This window comes from Pectinophora gossypiella, chromosome 8, assembly GCF_024362695.1.
Source record: "Pectinophora gossypiella chromosome 8, ilPecGoss1.1, whole genome shotgun sequence".
Classification (NCBI taxonomy): domain Eukaryota; kingdom Metazoa; phylum Arthropoda; class Insecta; order Lepidoptera; family Gelechiidae; genus Pectinophora; species Pectinophora gossypiella.
The window spans coordinates 7,668,432-7,687,174 of NC_065411.1; the positions used below are offsets into that span (position 1 = coordinate 7,668,432).

Here is an 18,743-nt window from a genome sequence, read left to right on the forward strand (position 1 = left end):
GTACCGTATGTTTAGCGTAGGTATGCCATGTAGGTAAAACAGATGATACAAAAAAAATATCTATTGTGAAGTCTACTTTCTTACCATCACTGAAAAAATATTTAAGTACCAAAACTTTTTGGCTATTGTTTCCAAAACAGAATGACTACTTACATAACCTTGTATTACTAAGTAATGTAACTGTTTTGTTTTGTTACTTAGTAATACAAAGTTATTTAGTCACCCTGTTTTGTAAACAGTAACTGAAGTTTAGCTATTTTATTTTTTCGATGAAGCTCTACAGACTTTCGAAGGCTCTACATCAGATACAAATAGGTCTAAAGGCTAAGCAAAAGTTCCATTTATAAGGAGAGAAGTTAGGAAGAATTTCTGGAGTGTTGTAAAGGTCGTCTATGATGGATATAGGTTCATGCTCGAGACTTTGTGAAATTCGAAAAATTGATTAAAATTATGTGAAAATTAAATGAATATGTAAGGTAGGGTATAGGTACTTATTAATTTATTTAATAGTCACAAGCCCTGCCTACATTCTATTTCTATAGCACAATTACTTATTATTAAATTCAACATTATTATTTACACTAATTTAAAAAGGGTCTAATAAATGCAAGACCATCCGATGGCCAACATTTTAATTCGGCGGCTGACAATCATTCCGCTATCTGCCGTCATAATAAACCAACTGGAACAAAGTAGAATTATTAACTGTACGAATTTATTAACCGCGTTATACAGCCCAAATAGATACTTAGCGAGTCCCCCTCCCGAGTGGCATTCAAACATGGAACAGACTAAATTAAAGCGCGCCAAAACTGCTGTCTGACGGCCCAAGGCAGTCGTTTGTTTTAATACAATAACCAGACCCTCTCACTCACTCCTCCCAATACAGATAATAAGCTATCTCCCTCCCTCACCAGTAATTTACAACTTCTCTTAAGGCGACACCGCATCATATCGATCATAACGTAACACGTTTGTAACATTGCTTGTTGGTTGTTAGATATATAATTTACAATTAGATATTCAAATCAAATAATTACAGCATCTCATAATTAATCTTTAAAATACTGTTTAAGTATGAGAAATGTCATACATAGTGGGTATTATCTTTTTGTATATATTTGTTTAAGACTGTAAACTTAAAGGCTCAATCGCATAAAATGTATAAACACTTTATACCAAATTACGATATCATCAAACCACAAACTGATACGTCCAAAACACAGAAGCGCGTTCCTCTTAATCACTTCTAATTTATTTAGCCCCTTGGAGGGTAGAGCGAGTAATTTATAGCTATCCCTTTCCATCCCCTAGCCCGGCGTAGCAGCCGTCTCTCTCCAGGGACCATTTTTAATTAAAATCACCGGGAGAAAATTAGAAATTATATTCTATTTTCTAAAACTTGTTCTGACGCTTTGTTGGAGATTATCTCTTTTTTATGAGCCCCGGGCCGCGGCTTTGTTTTAACTGGCGAGGAATTGTCCAAATTGACTTTGTTGGCTGCCGGTCGTTTTATGATTATGTCTTATTCATTTCAATCCTGCGTTATGATTGGAAATGTTTCAACTTGAAGAATAACATTCACATTTTATTGTTTGAGTTATATTGAAACGGTGTCGATTGACTCTATGTTTATGAGGATGCATAACATTGTTAACATGACATAAGCGATCGTAATGTGAGTAGATATAAGTCTTCACTTCTTGGAATAAATAATACCTCTTCAGAATACGTTTATTACAAAACATGACCAATATTTTCATCCGTGGTAAGTTGTTATCGAGGACTTGCAATAGACCTGTCCTCGGACTATGTCTGAAAATGGTCAAACTTTTCCTATGACTGAAGTAGATTACCTACTATTATACTTAGAGTTTTGTTTCCAATAAGTACTTAAAGAAAACCATCCATTCTCAGGAGGAGTGGGGGATGACGATGGCGACAGCGGCAAGCGGCGGCGATCGCGGACCAACTTCAATTCCTGGCAGCTTGAAGAGCTGGAGCGAGCCTTCCTGGCCTCGCATTACCCTGACGTGTTCATGAGGGAAGCCCTGGCCATGCGGCTCGACCTCAAGGAGAGCAGGGTTGCTGTAAGTACCACATCCATAAGGCATACTGGAGTGTAAGAGAGTGCAAAAAACGGCTTCGTTGCAGAATGTCTCTTACAAAAGGTCCCATTGGCAAGACTGCGCCGAATTGTCTTTGCATCTCGATTTATGAAGTGAAATATATTCGCTACCCCCGTAAAAAGTACGCTGCGCATATAACTTATTTATTTCGTTTTATAATTAAAATGTTTTATAAAGTAAATCTTTATTGTAAATATTCGGCTTTATTCAAATATCTAAATGCAATAGTCTCCTGGGTCAATACTTTTGGGTAGCATACATATAAATAAACGTAGTTAAGAATTAGAAACTGCTTCAACTAAGAGAAGAAAGTAAAACAGTTAAGGAAGCGTCTGGAATCTAATTTGAGTCATTAAGCAACAGTTAGAAGTTCTAGACAATGCTTAGGTAAGATTTCAAAGGAAGACAACTCCCACAAACTAGTTTCGTATCTGCTGCAAGGTGGATTTGGTAATAGTATTTAGGAAGGTATTAGGAAGGTAAATAAAACTGTCGGACAGCAAGTCACACTACAAACCACAACCTACACTAATAAGCTAGACAAAATTCCATCAACATTTTCTTTTGAACTCCAACATTTTACGATAGCTCCTAAAGTGAGGTGTTCACGACTCAGGAACAAACCGACAAAGACGATCAAAAGCCGAGTTAATTTCGCCTAATACCCTAAGCAGGAACTTTGGATCAGCTGGCAATAAGTGCGAACTATAAGCAGTTAGCCACGGCAGTTAAACAACTAATAAACTGCTTTGAGTATCGGACGGTAATGTCGAACATAATAATATCTATGCGGACGACTGACAGTGCTGTGGTCACGGATAACATCTTAATTTTCTTTGCGGCAAACTGCAGGAGTTTATGGGAGGCTAAAAATATTCTGTATTATGTATTTTAATAATATGTGAAAATTTTGTTTTTAATAATTTATTGTAACTAATACTAATATAACGTAGAGGTGCAAATTGTGTGTATGTGTTTGTATTGTGAAAAAACTACAACAAGAAACTTGTAACTTGCAAACTGGTAGCCACTGTTAGAATGATAATTATGTCACCAACCCACCACCACCGTCTATATTGCGTCGATTATTTTGGACACGAATCGATGTCACCTTAGCAAAGCTATAAATACATTAATTTGGCATGCACCTATGGATAACAAGCCTAAGAAAAACGTTAGGTTCTATGAGAATGACTTCGGTTAGAGGTATATTTGCCCTTTTTATCCATTATTTATGTAACGAAATGTCAATTTGTTATAAAATTTATAGATCTAGTTTCAAATGAAGTCGGTGTATCATAAAGTTTATAAAATTTATAACTTTAACACCTTACGGTATGAATAATTGTATTTTATTTGCGCTTTTTAAGATTGTCTTTCTGTTTGTTTTGACAATAAACCCTCGCTTTTTTTCCAAATATAAAATTCTATTTGAAGCCTATCGTTTCACCATCTGCACAAATGTACCAGGGGCAAATAAGCGTAAAAGGCTGAAGGTTTCGTTCAATATAAATGAGGGACGATTTCCCTTATTTTTCCCGGGCCTTCCCGGGCTAAGCGGCCTTCAGGGACCGTGACCGCAGGCCGGTGGCTTTTTATACAGGCTTTACCCGAAATAATGCTCAACTTGAGATAATACACTTTTGAACGGGCCCCGTTTTGCAGCAGTTTCGAAAGCGGTCTTCGGGAAATAATGGTCATGTTCGTAGCTCGACTAACAAAAACAGAAACACGTTTTTTTTTATGTTTAAAATCTCTTGTGTACTTATATGCAATGAGTAAATCGTAAGCATTAAATAAATCTTTTAAATGGTTAACATTTATGATTTACATTTTGCGTGATAAAAGCTAATGAAAACATTTGATTGTAGTAGAAATGTTATAGCACTAAATTTCTCTGAGATATTTCCGAAGCAAATTCATTTCTGTAATCAGTACTAAGGTCGATTGTATCCGACTATCGCGGCGATCTCGCTCCAGAGACAGACTATCCCGCACCGCTCCTAATAGTTGGTATAAATCAAAAGATTGCAATCTCGCCAGCACCCCTGGGACGCGAGCGAGACGGCACGATTGAATAGCATAGATTTAAATGGGCGGGTCAGATAAGGATGGCTGCAGATCCCGCCGCTCCGACCTCGAGCACGCTGCGGCTCGTAGGGACGTCACAATTCGATTACAGCTCAATAAAGTTAAAGTGACTTGTTTGCGTCTGTAAAGTGGATTTTTTTCCTCGTTTCTGCTTCTTCTATTTTCTTTCGTTCGTTGCCTTCACATTTCTTCGATCGATTTCGCAATATAGCCTTCACGTTTCTTTAGACGCCATAACTGCCGACATTATAAAATAATTTTCAGGATTTATTAGAACTTTACGATATACTTAATTGAATGCAATTTACAGCCTATTACGTAGTGATTCGTTACATGCGTGTGGAAATAAATTTTATTTCACATAACATATCAAGTAACGTCTTAATTTAATGTAATGTGGGAACCAACACATTGATTATATGAGTTCTTAAAATATAAGAGAATACCGGAGAAGCTGTTAAAAGCCCATTCTTTACTAGAAGTAGCGGGTTCTAATCTAATTTTATCCCCTGCCGACGTAAAACTTGCGAAAACGGCTCTCGTTCCACAGTGAGCGCGGAAGTATCGACTTCATTTTAAAATTCATAGCATAAAATTTACATTTATATGCCAATTTCCTTCCCTAACAGGGCGTCGGCGGTCGCACGCACACATCAGTATGCTGTGCACATCCGCCGCTGGCTGGGTACACCCCCAAAAATAAAAAAAATAGAAAATCGCCTTACATTCTCCGCTCGGCTGAGAAGAAAAAAGAATGGCGTGAGGTTTAAATATGGAACACTAAATGGAACGCTTAGGCGACAAAATGCGGATAGAATATAAAATTTAAGGAGGTAATTCCATCCCTGTCTGTCGTAGGCATTTCCCGCTTGTTGTCATCTCGCTTGCGGCGCCGGTATCGAACTTGAGCCGACTTTACCGCCCTAGGCTTAGCGGTAAAAGATAGACATGAAGCCTGTTCGTAGGGCTGCCTCGAGGCGGGGAATTATCGCACGTGAATAATTTTCTCACCCGCAAGTGGCAAACGAGACACGCTCCGCAAAGCCTTCGTATCAGAATGATTTAATGTAATTACATACCGTAATGACACACTGTGTTTTCACTTTTATGAGTAATTGACGCAATAAAGGCGCCGGCTTTTTATTTCAGTGTAATTTAGACCCTATTTATATGCTACATTTTAATGTTATACCAGAATAAGGACAGCTGAAATTGAACGCGGCAGCCCTATTTGCTGAAATAATGCTAGCTTAGCACGTACTGTGGAGGACGCGTGAAATTTATATCTGTCTCTATCGCACCACATTCCAATATCAATTTGTTCAGCTTTGTTCAAAAGAGACAACGTAATCTGTTACTGAAATTTAACACAAGATACATAGGGTTGGTGGAAAAATACCAGTAGGTTTACGGCTACCGAGTCTCGAATAATTTCCCACTGGTAGCGCTCTAACATCATGCTATTTATTAATCGTATACTTAAACTAAGATTTCATGACAATCATATCAATTTCTATGAAAGACGAAAAATATTTCAGTCAGAATTACTGGCACATTGATTTTCCAAAGTTTCAAGGAGGGTGAAGATTATAAACATAACCCTGTCTTTATTTTCGCGAAATCGGTTAAGAATATCCCATCCCTTAATAGTGATAAGGCAGCAACTTATCACATACACCTAATTACGTTTATACTTTAATAGCAGTTTCGCTTAGGGTAGCTAGAAAAATATTGAGTATGTTTGTTTACCTAATTTAGAATTCGTAACGGTGAAATTTATTCACAAATGTTTTTGAAGGTCCGATGAGCAGACAAGGTCAAATATTAATCAACCGTGAAATTTCAACAGGTGAGCAGGCTACATGTTCCGAATATTTTATTGGCGTCCCAATAATAACGACCTGAATAGTGAACACTGTATGAATAATCTACAACTTTCGATTGTTGCAACGAATATCCCTCTACTGTTTCGTCAGTTACGATTAATAATTAAGTGTCATTAAGTGCTTTTTAAAAACATTTATTATTTTAATTCTTCCCTTACAAATATGCCACATATCCTATGAAAATAATCTCTCTTTGAACAGTAGTGGAATCAAGGGGAAGCGTTGGCTCAGACTATACCCGATTAACACAGAATATATGGTATAGATGATATAAGATAGTTAAGACTAATGTATTTATAAACTTGTTGTCGTTATATGCGTAATTACCAATTTTGATTGAATATCTTCAAACATTAATATCTCTCCTCTTACGCATATCTTATTTAACCCTTTCACGGACAGAGATCATGGGTCATTGATGGTTCATAATAGGTAATAATGACACCTTGGAATCGGAACGTCATTAGACGTTCTGTCCTTGAAAGAGTTAATATTAAATAAAAATATCTAACCCAAAACACACTCCCACCCTCGAACGAAGCCTTAAACAAAATTTGCGGAAACTCCATCAAACGTTACAGTTACGGTAGAGAGGGTACAGCCCTCGCAGAGAGGGAGAGGAACGACAGTCAATGTATCGTTAGATCAAGGAGGGATGTCTTATTTACACTACTGACTGAAGTTAGGGGAGGTTGTGGGCCGGTCGACTGCGGGCGATTAGCGAGAATCTAATGCGAGGAGTATAAATCCAAGCCGACCAAGAACCTGTTCGTTTCTCTCAGATTTATGTTCATGTTCATAGTAGATTTCCGTAACTTAGTTACGATTAAGACTACGGTCTTAAAGGTCACCTTATCCATTGCAATTTGACATTTGCGCGTACAAACTTAAGTGCGCAATGTCAACAAAATATTAAATAGCAATATTGCTATTTTAGATGCATTGCTTCAATGTAGTCTTACCTGCCAAAAATGATCATTGTATCACCTTAGAACGTATACAGTGTCTATCTATTATGTAAGTATGGGATTTTTATCAAGATTTCTCATGTTTTTTTCGCGGAGATGATAGAATGAATGAGATAACTACTATCTGTGAGATGCTATTGTATCTGTTTTTTCTCGTTTTTATTGTCATGAATTCATATAAGTTCAGATTTATGTTATCGTTTTACTACCATAACGCCACATAACATAACATCACGGTTGCGTACCCGGAGAGGTAGGCAGAGGTGTATAGGTATGCATCCTCTCTAAGGCTATGTTCAAGTGCCATGTAATAGAGGAGGAAGAGCCTATTGCCACATAAACTTGAATGTTTGTTTTTAGGTATTCTCAGTTTAATAGCAGGCACCAAAAATTAAATAAAAACTCCACAGTGAAAGTGACAGTTACAAAATATTTATGTATTAATCATACATTCATGATCAGCCGTACGACGCCCACTGCTGGGCATAGGCCTCCCCCTACATACTTACATAAAATATGTTTGACTATTTTTTTTTTCCTATTGAGATAATACGCTATGCCCCCACAGTAGCACGTACCTCAAACTAGGGAAGCTTTCCAACCACAAAGCTATTGCTGCAAATGGTCCCATACTTTCCTATGATTTTCTATGCGTTTTCGTTTGTAAATAGGCAATTTGCTTTGGGATTAACATTGCAGATACAGGTGGGGATAAAATTGTTGCAAAGGGATGACTTGCAAAAATACCCTTAAATGACGAACGCTATTATAATAGTTAAGTTATTGATGACATACTTAATAAAGATGTGATGTCAGAATTTTCAATTTTGTATGGAATTATAATCACTATGACAGAACAGATAGGTAAGGTCGATATTTGTTTTGTTAATTAGAATAGTTTTATCGTCATCAAAAGAATTCGGCGCATAATGCATAGATTCGAATGATTTAAATTAACAAAACTTTTTTTTTCTGTTCTGTGAATTCTGTGATTATAATAATTCGATATAAAACTGAATATTCGGACAGCGATTCAAAACCTTTAGTCGAATTTTAATACATGTCCGAGGTATATTAATGAGCAGCTAAAACATTACTATGTATTTTCACTAATCCCTGGACAACACAAATCCAGATACATCTACCAGTTTACGTCTTCAGACATCAATTACTCAAATCCACACATATTCGACGTAAATAGCCAATCAAGTTCCGTTAGTACCTATGTACCTAAATTATAATAGTATTGCTATTGGTTCCAATTTCTACGTATATTAACATTCAATATGTTCTAATTTGGAATCAGAGAAGTAATAACCGTGTACCGAAATTAAAAGAGGAGTGACCATTCTCCCTTAGGAGACCAGTATTGATGGCTCTTTGGAAGGGTGGGAGGGAGGTCATTAGGCTAGGGGGGAGTACCCCAGTCCATTACCGTCCAATTCTATTCCGTAATCAATGCGCTTCGATTAGGGCAACACTAATTAAAATGTTACCCTTTTGAATGTGGAAGTATTTTTCGTAATTCGAATATAAGATATGTGATTGTTATTTATGCTGTAGGTAAGTAAGTTAGATACGATATTACTTTTCAGTATGTATACCTATATAATTATTATGCATTTGTAGTTGTTACGAATTGAGATATTTGTTTCTCTTCATGTAACTACTGTTTTTTATCACATATAGTAACAAACCGATACTAATTGCGATACAAGTAAATAGGTACCTACATAGATTTGGAATTATTTAGGGTTATTGTTGATTTATGTTTCTATTGTTTTCCAATTATCGTGGAGAAAATAAAGTTTAGCCAATTAGGATTAATTAGAGCTTCATTATTAGTATGGAACTAGGTGTTTTAAAATGGTAAATTATGTTGTTTTTTTTTTTAATTTACGTATCCAAATGCGTCTCTTTTAAAGTCTTCTTTGCATTTATAACTAAGCAGACATGCATGTGTTCCGATTAAACACTTAAAAGGCCTCGATTAACCTTGTGCGCTTATCTTCAAAGGTATGTAAAGCGCTTTCGGGCGCGCATGAATTGAGACGTTAAACTGCGCCCGCGCCGGTGTAAATGCGATGAGCGCGTGTGTCCGCATGCGATTGCCCACTCGCATCCTCTGTCTCACATATTTTATTAACATATTATGATTATTTTATATAAAAACTGTGTGTTATTGTCACAGTGTAGTAGGTACCTAGCTTGTGGTAGATTCATACCAAATAGGCCAAATAAGAAACAACCCGCTTAAAGTTTACAATCTTATTGAAAGCTGTTTGGTATTTCAGTCTTTTAAAGCAAGTAGTATTCAAAAGTGAAATAACATTTTAAAAACTGGACATACCGTTAAGGATCTCTTAAATTTTCCCATGATATCTTCACGATAATAAGTATTGTACCTATTTGGAACCTCAAAATAACATTTTAATACATCTTTGCATCGGAACATCTACTACTTCGTAACAGAAGGAGGAAAAAACGGAATAATATGACTTCTTGTTCACAATATCAAATTAGAACCAAAATCTTTCCGTATTGCCTCGAAAAAAGATTAAAATAGTATCACATTAATTATAAAACGTATACCAATCTAAGCGGATAACAGTTTAACGAATATTGAATCCAGAATCCTCGTGAAATTGATATAAAATGTGGTATTTTCGCCCAGGTAGCGAGCACATGTCGGGCGCGTTTACGACCAACCATCACCTTTTACGACTAAGGACCGCGTTTTATTTAACGACTTCAGACTGGATTAATTTGGATTAATTTAATAAAATTAAGACATTACGCCTTTCGTGTTTAGATCCCAAAACATAATATACGGGACCCTCCCGCGTTGGTGATTATCGCAGTGTACAAATTTATTAACTTTAAATTCGACTTGCCCTTTTTACGACTGCCTGTCGATTTGCATTACTTTTTTGTTTTTTATCTGGAGTATATATCTGAAAGGTGCGTTATTACATTTAATCTTATAACTGAAAATTAGGATAGACATTACCAAAAATAACACTACGGTGTTCGTAGAAACTTTCATTGCAAAAGGGCAACCTTCTCGAAGTATTAACAAGCAGACAATGGAGTCGCTTCTATTGACCCCACATTTTTTTAATTCTGACAGGTGATTTAAAAGTTAGAAGAGATCAGACGTATGCGTATACACCGATATACATACATACATAGCAGTCAAACACACAACCCTCCTTTTTGCTTCGCCGCAGTCGGGTAAAAAGTTCACAACCGCTGTTGTAACCTACAAACTTTAAAGCCATATTTTTCTTGCCTCGCAGTCGCTATATTTCGGAGTTATAGTAATTATTCTAATATTCACTCCTCTGTTTGTTGCCAGGTGTGGTTCCAGAACCGGCGAGCCAAGTGGCGCAAGAAGGAGCATACCAAGAAGGGCCCCGGCCGGCCGGCGCACAACGCGCACCCGCAGTCCTGCTCCGGGGAGCCCATCCCACCACACGAGCTGAGAGCCCGGGAGAGGTGAGGAACCAAACGTTGATACTTATACTTTGTGCATTTTCTTTCTGAAGATATTTGAATTTCAATTACAATAAAGTTCATAATTTTAACTATCTTGATTACTTATTTCTAGAATCAAGATTGAGATTCTAAAAAAAAATACGTACCAAATTCAAAATTTCTCCAAACAATGTACTGTAAAGATCTGCTATAAGGTCCTATACTGATTAGGCCCTACTGGTTTTTCCAACAGGGCGAGAAGAAGAAAGAAGCTGGCAAAAGCGCTGGATCGGCAAGCGAGGAAACTGCGGGCGAAGGGCATCGCTGTTGACCTAGAAGCTCTGAAGGCTGAGTACCTAGCCCAGCACAGAAACAGCGGGCTATACTCTGACTCAGACGACGGAGACGGAGAAGACATGATAGATGTAGTTGGAGGCGACTCTTGTCACGACTCAGGGCCTGAAGACTTCTCAATAACAGGCAGGCTGCGAGCGCCGTCTGGAGCCGACGGGACCAATAACTCGGACAGCTCTACGTCAGACGCGCACTCAGGAAGGAACTTCAGCCCCATCCCAGATCCCCAGTCCTCATTCTTCAAACAGTTCGGGGCTTCCGGTGGAAACTTCGAGAAATTCGACTTCGACTCCAGCCGAGCAGTCTCCTTAGACCTCAGCGGCGGTGGCACGGCCACCGAACAAGACCTGTCCAAAAACGGGGGAACAAGGAAACATAATCCGTTCAGTATAGAATCATTGCTTAACACGTGAAAGTGACTCTTTGATATAGTTGACTATAGAGGCTCTTGAATCTTTTGTGTCTTACAGTGACTTTAACTGCCGATGTCTGAGCAGGGTCTGGGCGTAAACTTGCAAACATTTTGTGAAGTGAAAATCCAACGCATACAAAAACTTTCATAAGCTTATTGGCTACATGTTTATTTCAAAACTGATTTTGTTTGAAAGTGATTATATATATAATATTAGGTTTAGACCATGTCTCAGACGAGACACAGACGCATCACACAGGCATTTCGTGAAATGTTCCTTTGCTTTAATATTAATGAATCGTTATTATCATTAGTTCTAATCAGCTTCAGTAAAGACTTGATAGGTACCTACCCGTTAACATATCTCGTGTGAATATTAGATGTAGGTATCTTGTATTATATAGGCTGTAGTGTATATAGACTCTGAATATTTATTTTCTTCACGGATGTTATAATATAAATATTTTTCTTTATTTGATTCGGGGCAATAATTTAAATATTTGTTGATAATATGGTATTTTATTTTCTTTACGATGTTTTAGATTTTATTGTTGACCGTAGACTTACCAAATTGTAATTTCTTGACAGAGACATGACCAAGTCGTCGTCGAAAAGTGATATTCCATTTCCATCCTTCCTTACGTCGCTGTATGTTTTAATTTTGCTTTCGTCCTGCGCAAAAACCACTCCAAGTCCATTATCATTTATACGATGCTATCATAAACGTATAAGTAGTTTATCACATAACTACAAGCGCTTACATTTCGTTATCAAACTGATCTTGTACGTAGCAGTGTGCTAGCAACGGAACAGAAATATCTTGTTTTGCCCATTAGCGAAACGGAGTGTAATTACTATGTACTTAATTATCTCAATTACAATTATAACTCCATGACGGTACAATGTTGCTTTTAGGAGTGACATGGAAACCAAAGATTTAGCGATGTAGCTTGAAATATGGAGTGCAAATTGGGGATAATAAAAAATATACAAGGTGTTCCAAAAATGGTATCAAATCGAATCTCAGACAAATATAACCCACCCCCATGTATGTTCAGCGATTGTTTGTAAAGCGGTTTAGGAGAGGAGATGTGATATGTTTTGTACTTTTCACTTTATGCTACTTGCCAGGATAAGTTTATAGATGACATTTACCTGAAAGACAAGAAAATATCGAGATTTTTAATGAAAAGGATATTTATTACTTGTAACACAGCCATCAAATTATAATTTACTCAGAATATGGCGGCGCAAATACAATTACCTTCTATAGGCTAAAGAAATGCAATCGTAAAATAACAACAATTAATGAATGTATAATGTGAAACGAGCGATAAGAGCGGCAATTAGTGAAATACCGCGCCTGCGCCGTTTTATTGCAGTTTTAGAACTCGAGTGCATACCTAAGGGCCTGCGAAGCGCAGCGATATTTTATATCATACGTATTCACGCCCTCAATTCCTATTGGATTGAACAGAATTACATTAAAAGGCAAATGGCATATCGACATCTTTCATGACATCTACGCATTTCTTATTAGATTTTCCCCACAGTTTGTTATTAAAAAGTTTTGTCCTGTATCTTCGAAGTCAGTGGTCTAATTCTTATAAAATGAATATGGGACCAACTAGAGACCTTTTTACCATAAACAAGAAACATAATATAAAAAACGTAAGCGCCAAATTGAGAACCTTCGCTTTTTAAAGCGGTTATAAAAAGGCTCATTTCGGCGCGTCTTCATAAGACGACACACCTAACCTAACTCATCGTAACTTTTTAAATTTAGAGCTTTTTCACGTTATTAATACGTTATCGAATTCTGTAAACAGTAGCGATTAGATCCTATGGTCCTTAATACGTATTCATTATGATGTGTTTGACTTTGGGGGTTAAAAAGCTACACAAAAGCAATTCATCTCAGAAAACAATTGACATTTGCGTAAATAAAAGTAAGTACGCAATGCCAACAATTCATTTCAAATAGCAATATTGCTATTTTAGATACATTGCTTCAATATGGCGTCTTTAGCCCTCAGTCCTGAACACGATTCATTGTGATGTGTTTGGCTAGGCTCTCTGATGGTGTGGCCTAAGATAAATGCTAAAAAAGTTAGTACTGAAATACCTAAAGTATCTAAGGAAAAGGCATTGCTGTAAGATCTTTCATTTCTCATGAAAGCTTCTTTAGGCGTCATGCGCGGAATATAACTTTATTAACCTACAAAACGACAAAACAACTGGTCATGCCGAGGTCTTGAATTGTCTATAAATCATTATCTTTCTTTAGGGACCTGTTCGAATATTGCCGGTTAAATGTTGACCGGCAAAATATTTATTCTTCAATCATGACATTATTAGAATTGAGTATGTGAGTGTTACAAAATTGAAATCATTTTTCACTGATGGTATGGACCACTGTTTGATCCGAGTAATTGGGAACGCTAAGGCTGATTGTTCCGAACAAAACATATTTTGATTTTAGTTACAATTTTATCAGAAGAATTACAATATAAAATTTATTAAATTGGAAATCAGGGTGCCTAAACCAAACATTGCTGCAATTCATCTAAAAAAGCAATATTGCAATTTGATATTTGCGCATATAATTGTAAGTGCGCAATGTCAACAAATGTCAAATAGCAATAACGCTTTTTTACATGAATTGATTCAATGTGGCCTTTTTAACCCCTCAGGTCTGTGCCGGCCCGCGTTCTGGTTTAGGTTCATATCCACTTAAACACTCAGAACATTATCCTAATAACAGCTCCAAGAGTAACAGCCCTGAGTGAAACCTTTACCTGGTCAAATAGTTATCATCAGGGAGAAATATGAAACTAATGACATCATTATCAAACTAATGACAGATCAGCCTTTATCCATATTTTTATGTTTACTTTGACTGTTTGTACGTGTAAAAAAGCTTGAAGGATGTTGAGTACCTACTTACCTGAAAAGAGTGAGATATGAATACTAGAAAATATTATTCTTACGACAAAAGGTAACAAATAGTAATTATGAAGTAACATACCTATAATAGGTACTTAATTTATAATTACCATTTGTAATCTTTTAGGATGAACGAACAACACGCAATACTTATGCAAAAACATTGTTTGAAATCTTTTCGTATTTTTTCGCTGAAAACAAGTTTTTTCGTTTTTTTTTCAGAAATACAAAATTGTAATCATTATATATTATGGATTTGTCTGTTCTTCAAAATAATGGATAAAATGCTGAGATATATTTTAAACGTTCAACAATATTGTAAGAAAACCGTGAGACCTACATCCTTTTTTTTTTTGACGTGACTTATTGTAGATTTGCCGCAGATGGCATTAACTACTTGGCCGGACAAATGGGGAGCGCTGAAGGCTCTCACCCGGTACAACGTTTAAGACAACAGGCCTGAGGGTGCCCAGTTGGGCGCGAACCTCGGCTCAGGGCGTTGTCTGAGAGAAAAAATATTTGAAAGAATTAATCGACCCTAGTGGGTCGATAGCGATAAGCGCTGAATGAGGGAAATCGTCGACCACGCCGGCGGGGTCGGTATCGGGGCCCTGAAGTGTTTGGTGTCGCGAGCTGATTGGCTGCCTCTATGGCTAGAGTAATCGGGTCGTCGGGATCGTATATTACGTCCTTCGAGACCTACATCCAAAAGATTAAAATAAATAGGCAAAAACATACGAAATTATTTCTTAACATTACTCACATCCTTCAAGCACAGCCATTTGTAAACATTGTTTTAAATATAACTTACACAGTTTTATTCGTTCACAAACTAGACATAAGCTGTTTAACTGTACATTTTGTAGTCGAAATAATATGTTAGGTACAAAGTAATTAAGTTTATTTATATGACAGAAGAGGAAGTGATACGATATATTGTAAATGAACATCACTTGTGTAAGATCTAAGATGTAAAAAGGTATGTTATGCGAGTAACTTATTGAATCAAAATATAACACCATTAAAACATTTTGTAGTTTGTCTTATCCTGTTCACACATTTACCTAGATCTATGAAATTTGTTAGGTTAGGTATCTCTTCTCATCATGTGCCAACGTCATCTTTAGACAAGGTGCAATATACCTAAAACCACGTTTAGACCAGCGCGCGGCAGCCGCCTGTGGCAAATTGCAAGACCATGTTATGGTAGTTCATTCTACTCGTATGCATAGTATGCATGCCTACACACAAAATCAATGCTTGGTATATTATACGCTGCTTATCAACTTTGCATGGTTATCCGGATGTAAACGGGTGTCCAAAACATAGACTGTTAAAGAGCAGGATGATCTCATGCAGGGGTGGTTGGCCACTGAGGGTAGAACCTACTAAAATATTCATCATAATAATATTTAGATTTAAAACGAAATCTTAACACAGCATCGTCATTTTCTAGAAGGACTTATTTGAGTTGTACATTAAATTTCAGAACTTTTCAGTTAGGAAAGTAATATATACCTACTACATAATTACGTATTTAAACCTTTAACAACATAATCAGTACACCTTTCACCATCCCTTTGTGAGTATAAAACGCCCTGGGGTCCTAGGCCAACATCCAGTTAGGTCAAAACTTTATAGCTTCTGTAGAAGTTCTCGAGATGAAACGCACAAGATAGAATGTAGTTACTGATTCGTCGCGCTGTCGGCCAATCGAGGCAGCGTCAGCGCAACATCTTGCTTTCCTTGCGATGGACTCGAGATATATAAAGCACGCACCAGATACTTAATGCAGTAATATAAGTGCTGTAGCCTTTAAGTCCAAAGCATCCAGAGGCGGCATGCTGTATTTTTTTAAGCTCTTTGCTTTGCAGGCCTGATTCCATGCATCGCATCACTGCGACATATAAGATGAAAGTCCTATTGTGATCGGCGTCTTATGCTACCCTTCACCTTTAAGCTCTAACTCCATCTAAGTATGGAGTGTATTTGCGGCAAGACGGTACTGCGAGCGTTAAAGAACTGCCACTTTCTGATGGCGACAAGGGATCTGACCATCGCCACAATCCCTCAGTCGGTTTTAACGATATTTTCGGGAATATGTGCACTATGCAGGTGTTCTAAGTTTTATATTTGCTCCCAATGCATCCAGAAGCTTAGATCTAAAGCGAATTATATGCGTTTATGAACGTTCCCTGCACAATACTGTGGCTAGATTCGGCAGCTATGTTCAGTAGATTCATATTTTGAACTTTGGAAAATACTGAATTTAATATTTATAAATACTAAGTATTTAACAACACTTCAAAGTGAATTTTATTACTGTAAGTACTCAGTATTGTTTCAAAGTTGTATTGCAGTAAGTACCATATTCTTATATATTGTCGTTTTCAACGGGACTCTACTTGTGAACTTTTAAAATAATAATGACAATTAATTTCCTTAGATCAATTTCTTTAGAAAAATATCACAGTTACTTATGTTTAATTTGGTGCTTAAATATAAATATTGTAAGTTAACCGAAATACCTTAGCGGACTTACAAATAATAAAAACTACAAGTGGTACCCCACATTTCAAGAAACAAAACTGGCCTCATGTTTTATATTTCGAATTTCTCCCCCGTTATGTGGAATGTCACGCGTGTCGCAGTGCGCATGCCCCGCCGCCGCCATTACACGGTGCTCAAATGTCAAAGCGGCCGACCCAGCGGTGGTATATTTGGCGAATAATTTGACCACATTTAAAATTATTAACGTTGCGTATTAAGCGATAATTTGACACGGTACAACACGACTTTTAAAAGCCAAAAAGCATCCAGGTTTTAGTTTTCACATGTGAGTAGAGTTGCGCAAACTGTGGGTACCAAAATTATAATTCTGCGTTTAAGCAAAAATATAAATCATTGAACTATCACTCAAGAGCACCAAAGAAGCAAGATAAGTACGATATGTCATTTAAAAAAATGTCAATGAAACAAACTTTTGATATTATGTACAACAGCTAGTTTTTTTTACAGTTCGAAAATATATTATTTATTCGTACAATCAAGTTCAGCACTGGCCATATTAATTTTGGTCTGACATTATTTTAGTGCAGTCATATATTACATTCAAAAAAGAATCTATTTTTAAAAGTAAATTATAAATGGAGTTTATAAATATTTTTTTAGCTGTAACAACATGCGACAGTTTTGTTTTAGAAAAAAAAGTTGCTTTTTATTATCACTAAGTATAACATGGATGTATAATTTGGCGTTTGTTCTTTGTTAAACTTGTTTAAAATCTGATGAAAGATTTTCTTATTGTTACTCAATTATTTATTAAGTGTCTTATATTTCAACGAAATTCAACACATTTATTTACTTACATACTCACAAAGACTGACTGACTGAAATTAAATCTGTCAGTGACATTTTTAAATGATGTTCATAACACTTAATCATGTGAGCACAGAATTAGCAGTCACTTTCGAACTTTCTACGAGATCTAAGTATGTTCCGTACATTAACGTGAATACTTGCGCGTGATTCGGCATTATACTCATTTGTATGATTCGTAATTAATATTATCATGATTATTTCTTGAACTTATAAGAGAGTTATAAAAAAAACAAAAAGAGAGAATAGAAGTTTTTATACGTAAGTAACATTTGTCTCTACACGTTTAACATTTTTGTACTAAACTTTTACAAATCTTTGCATTGAAGATAAAAATTCAAGCGGAATTCATGCGCGAAGTTTCATGTAAAAAAATGTGAAAAAAAAGTTATCTACATGTACGTACAGTCTTAATAACATATCATTCAAATATACATTTAGATACAGGAGAACTGTTTTAGTCTTACTAGGTAAGTAATTAGAACAAATAAAATCAAATTACACCTCCTAATCTTTAGAACTAGGTACCTCCCATTTCAAATTAAAATTCTTCTATTCCATTTTAATTGTAACCTTGTATGAATTAAAATGCGCGTGTTTTCAGTGGAGCGAAAAATTTATAAGAACGTGTTTTATTTGTAAATACGTCGGTAATAGATATGTATAATTGTGGGACCCAGTGGGCATGACTGTACAGAGGCCAACATAAGTAGGTACACTGAAAAGAATAATACGGTATTAAAGTATAATAGGTTTAAAGACATCATTACTTAGTCATTTAGCGACCGTACGTACCAGTCAATTGACAGCTGAATAGTCATCCCATGTACGTAATACTGTTAAAATCGCTTTCGTCTCATCCATGTTAGGACTTCAGTCCAAACTGTTACAGTAAGTTAGATTCAAATGACTTTTGGCTTTACAGAACTAACAGAATAATACAAATAATATTATAAATGAGAATATTTAATATACTTAAATACAATACCATTCAAAGTGGTAAAGCTTTGGATTGATAAAAGTAGCTTTTTTTTTGACGTGGCTTATTGTAGATTTGATTTGCCGCAGATGGCATTAACTACTTGGCCGGACAAATGCGGAG

General features: G+C 36.4%; 1 protein-coding gene across 3 annotated transcripts in view; it reads left to right on the forward strand.

Annotated features, from left to right (window-relative positions):
• LOC126368952 (homeobox protein unc-4-like) overlaps positions 1-15,292 on the forward strand; it is a 42,218-nt gene extending 26,926 nt beyond the window's left edge. The window contains exons 2-4 of one of the 3 annotated variants that reach the window (XM_050013215.1): positions 1,918-2,090; positions 10,433-10,572; positions 10,814-15,292. In XM_050013215.1, the coding sequence (XP_049869172.1) occupies positions 1,918-2,090; positions 10,433-10,572; positions 10,814-11,318 (818 nt within the window). In that variant the 3' untranslated portion in view covers positions 11,319-15,292. Of the gene's footprint in view, positions 1-1,917; positions 2,091-10,432; positions 10,573-10,804 lie in introns of all 3 variants that reach the window. The other 2 variants (XM_050013216.1, XM_050013214.1) reach the window with 2 other exon arrangements.
• The last annotated feature ends 3,451 nt before the right edge of the window (positions 15,293-18,743 follow it).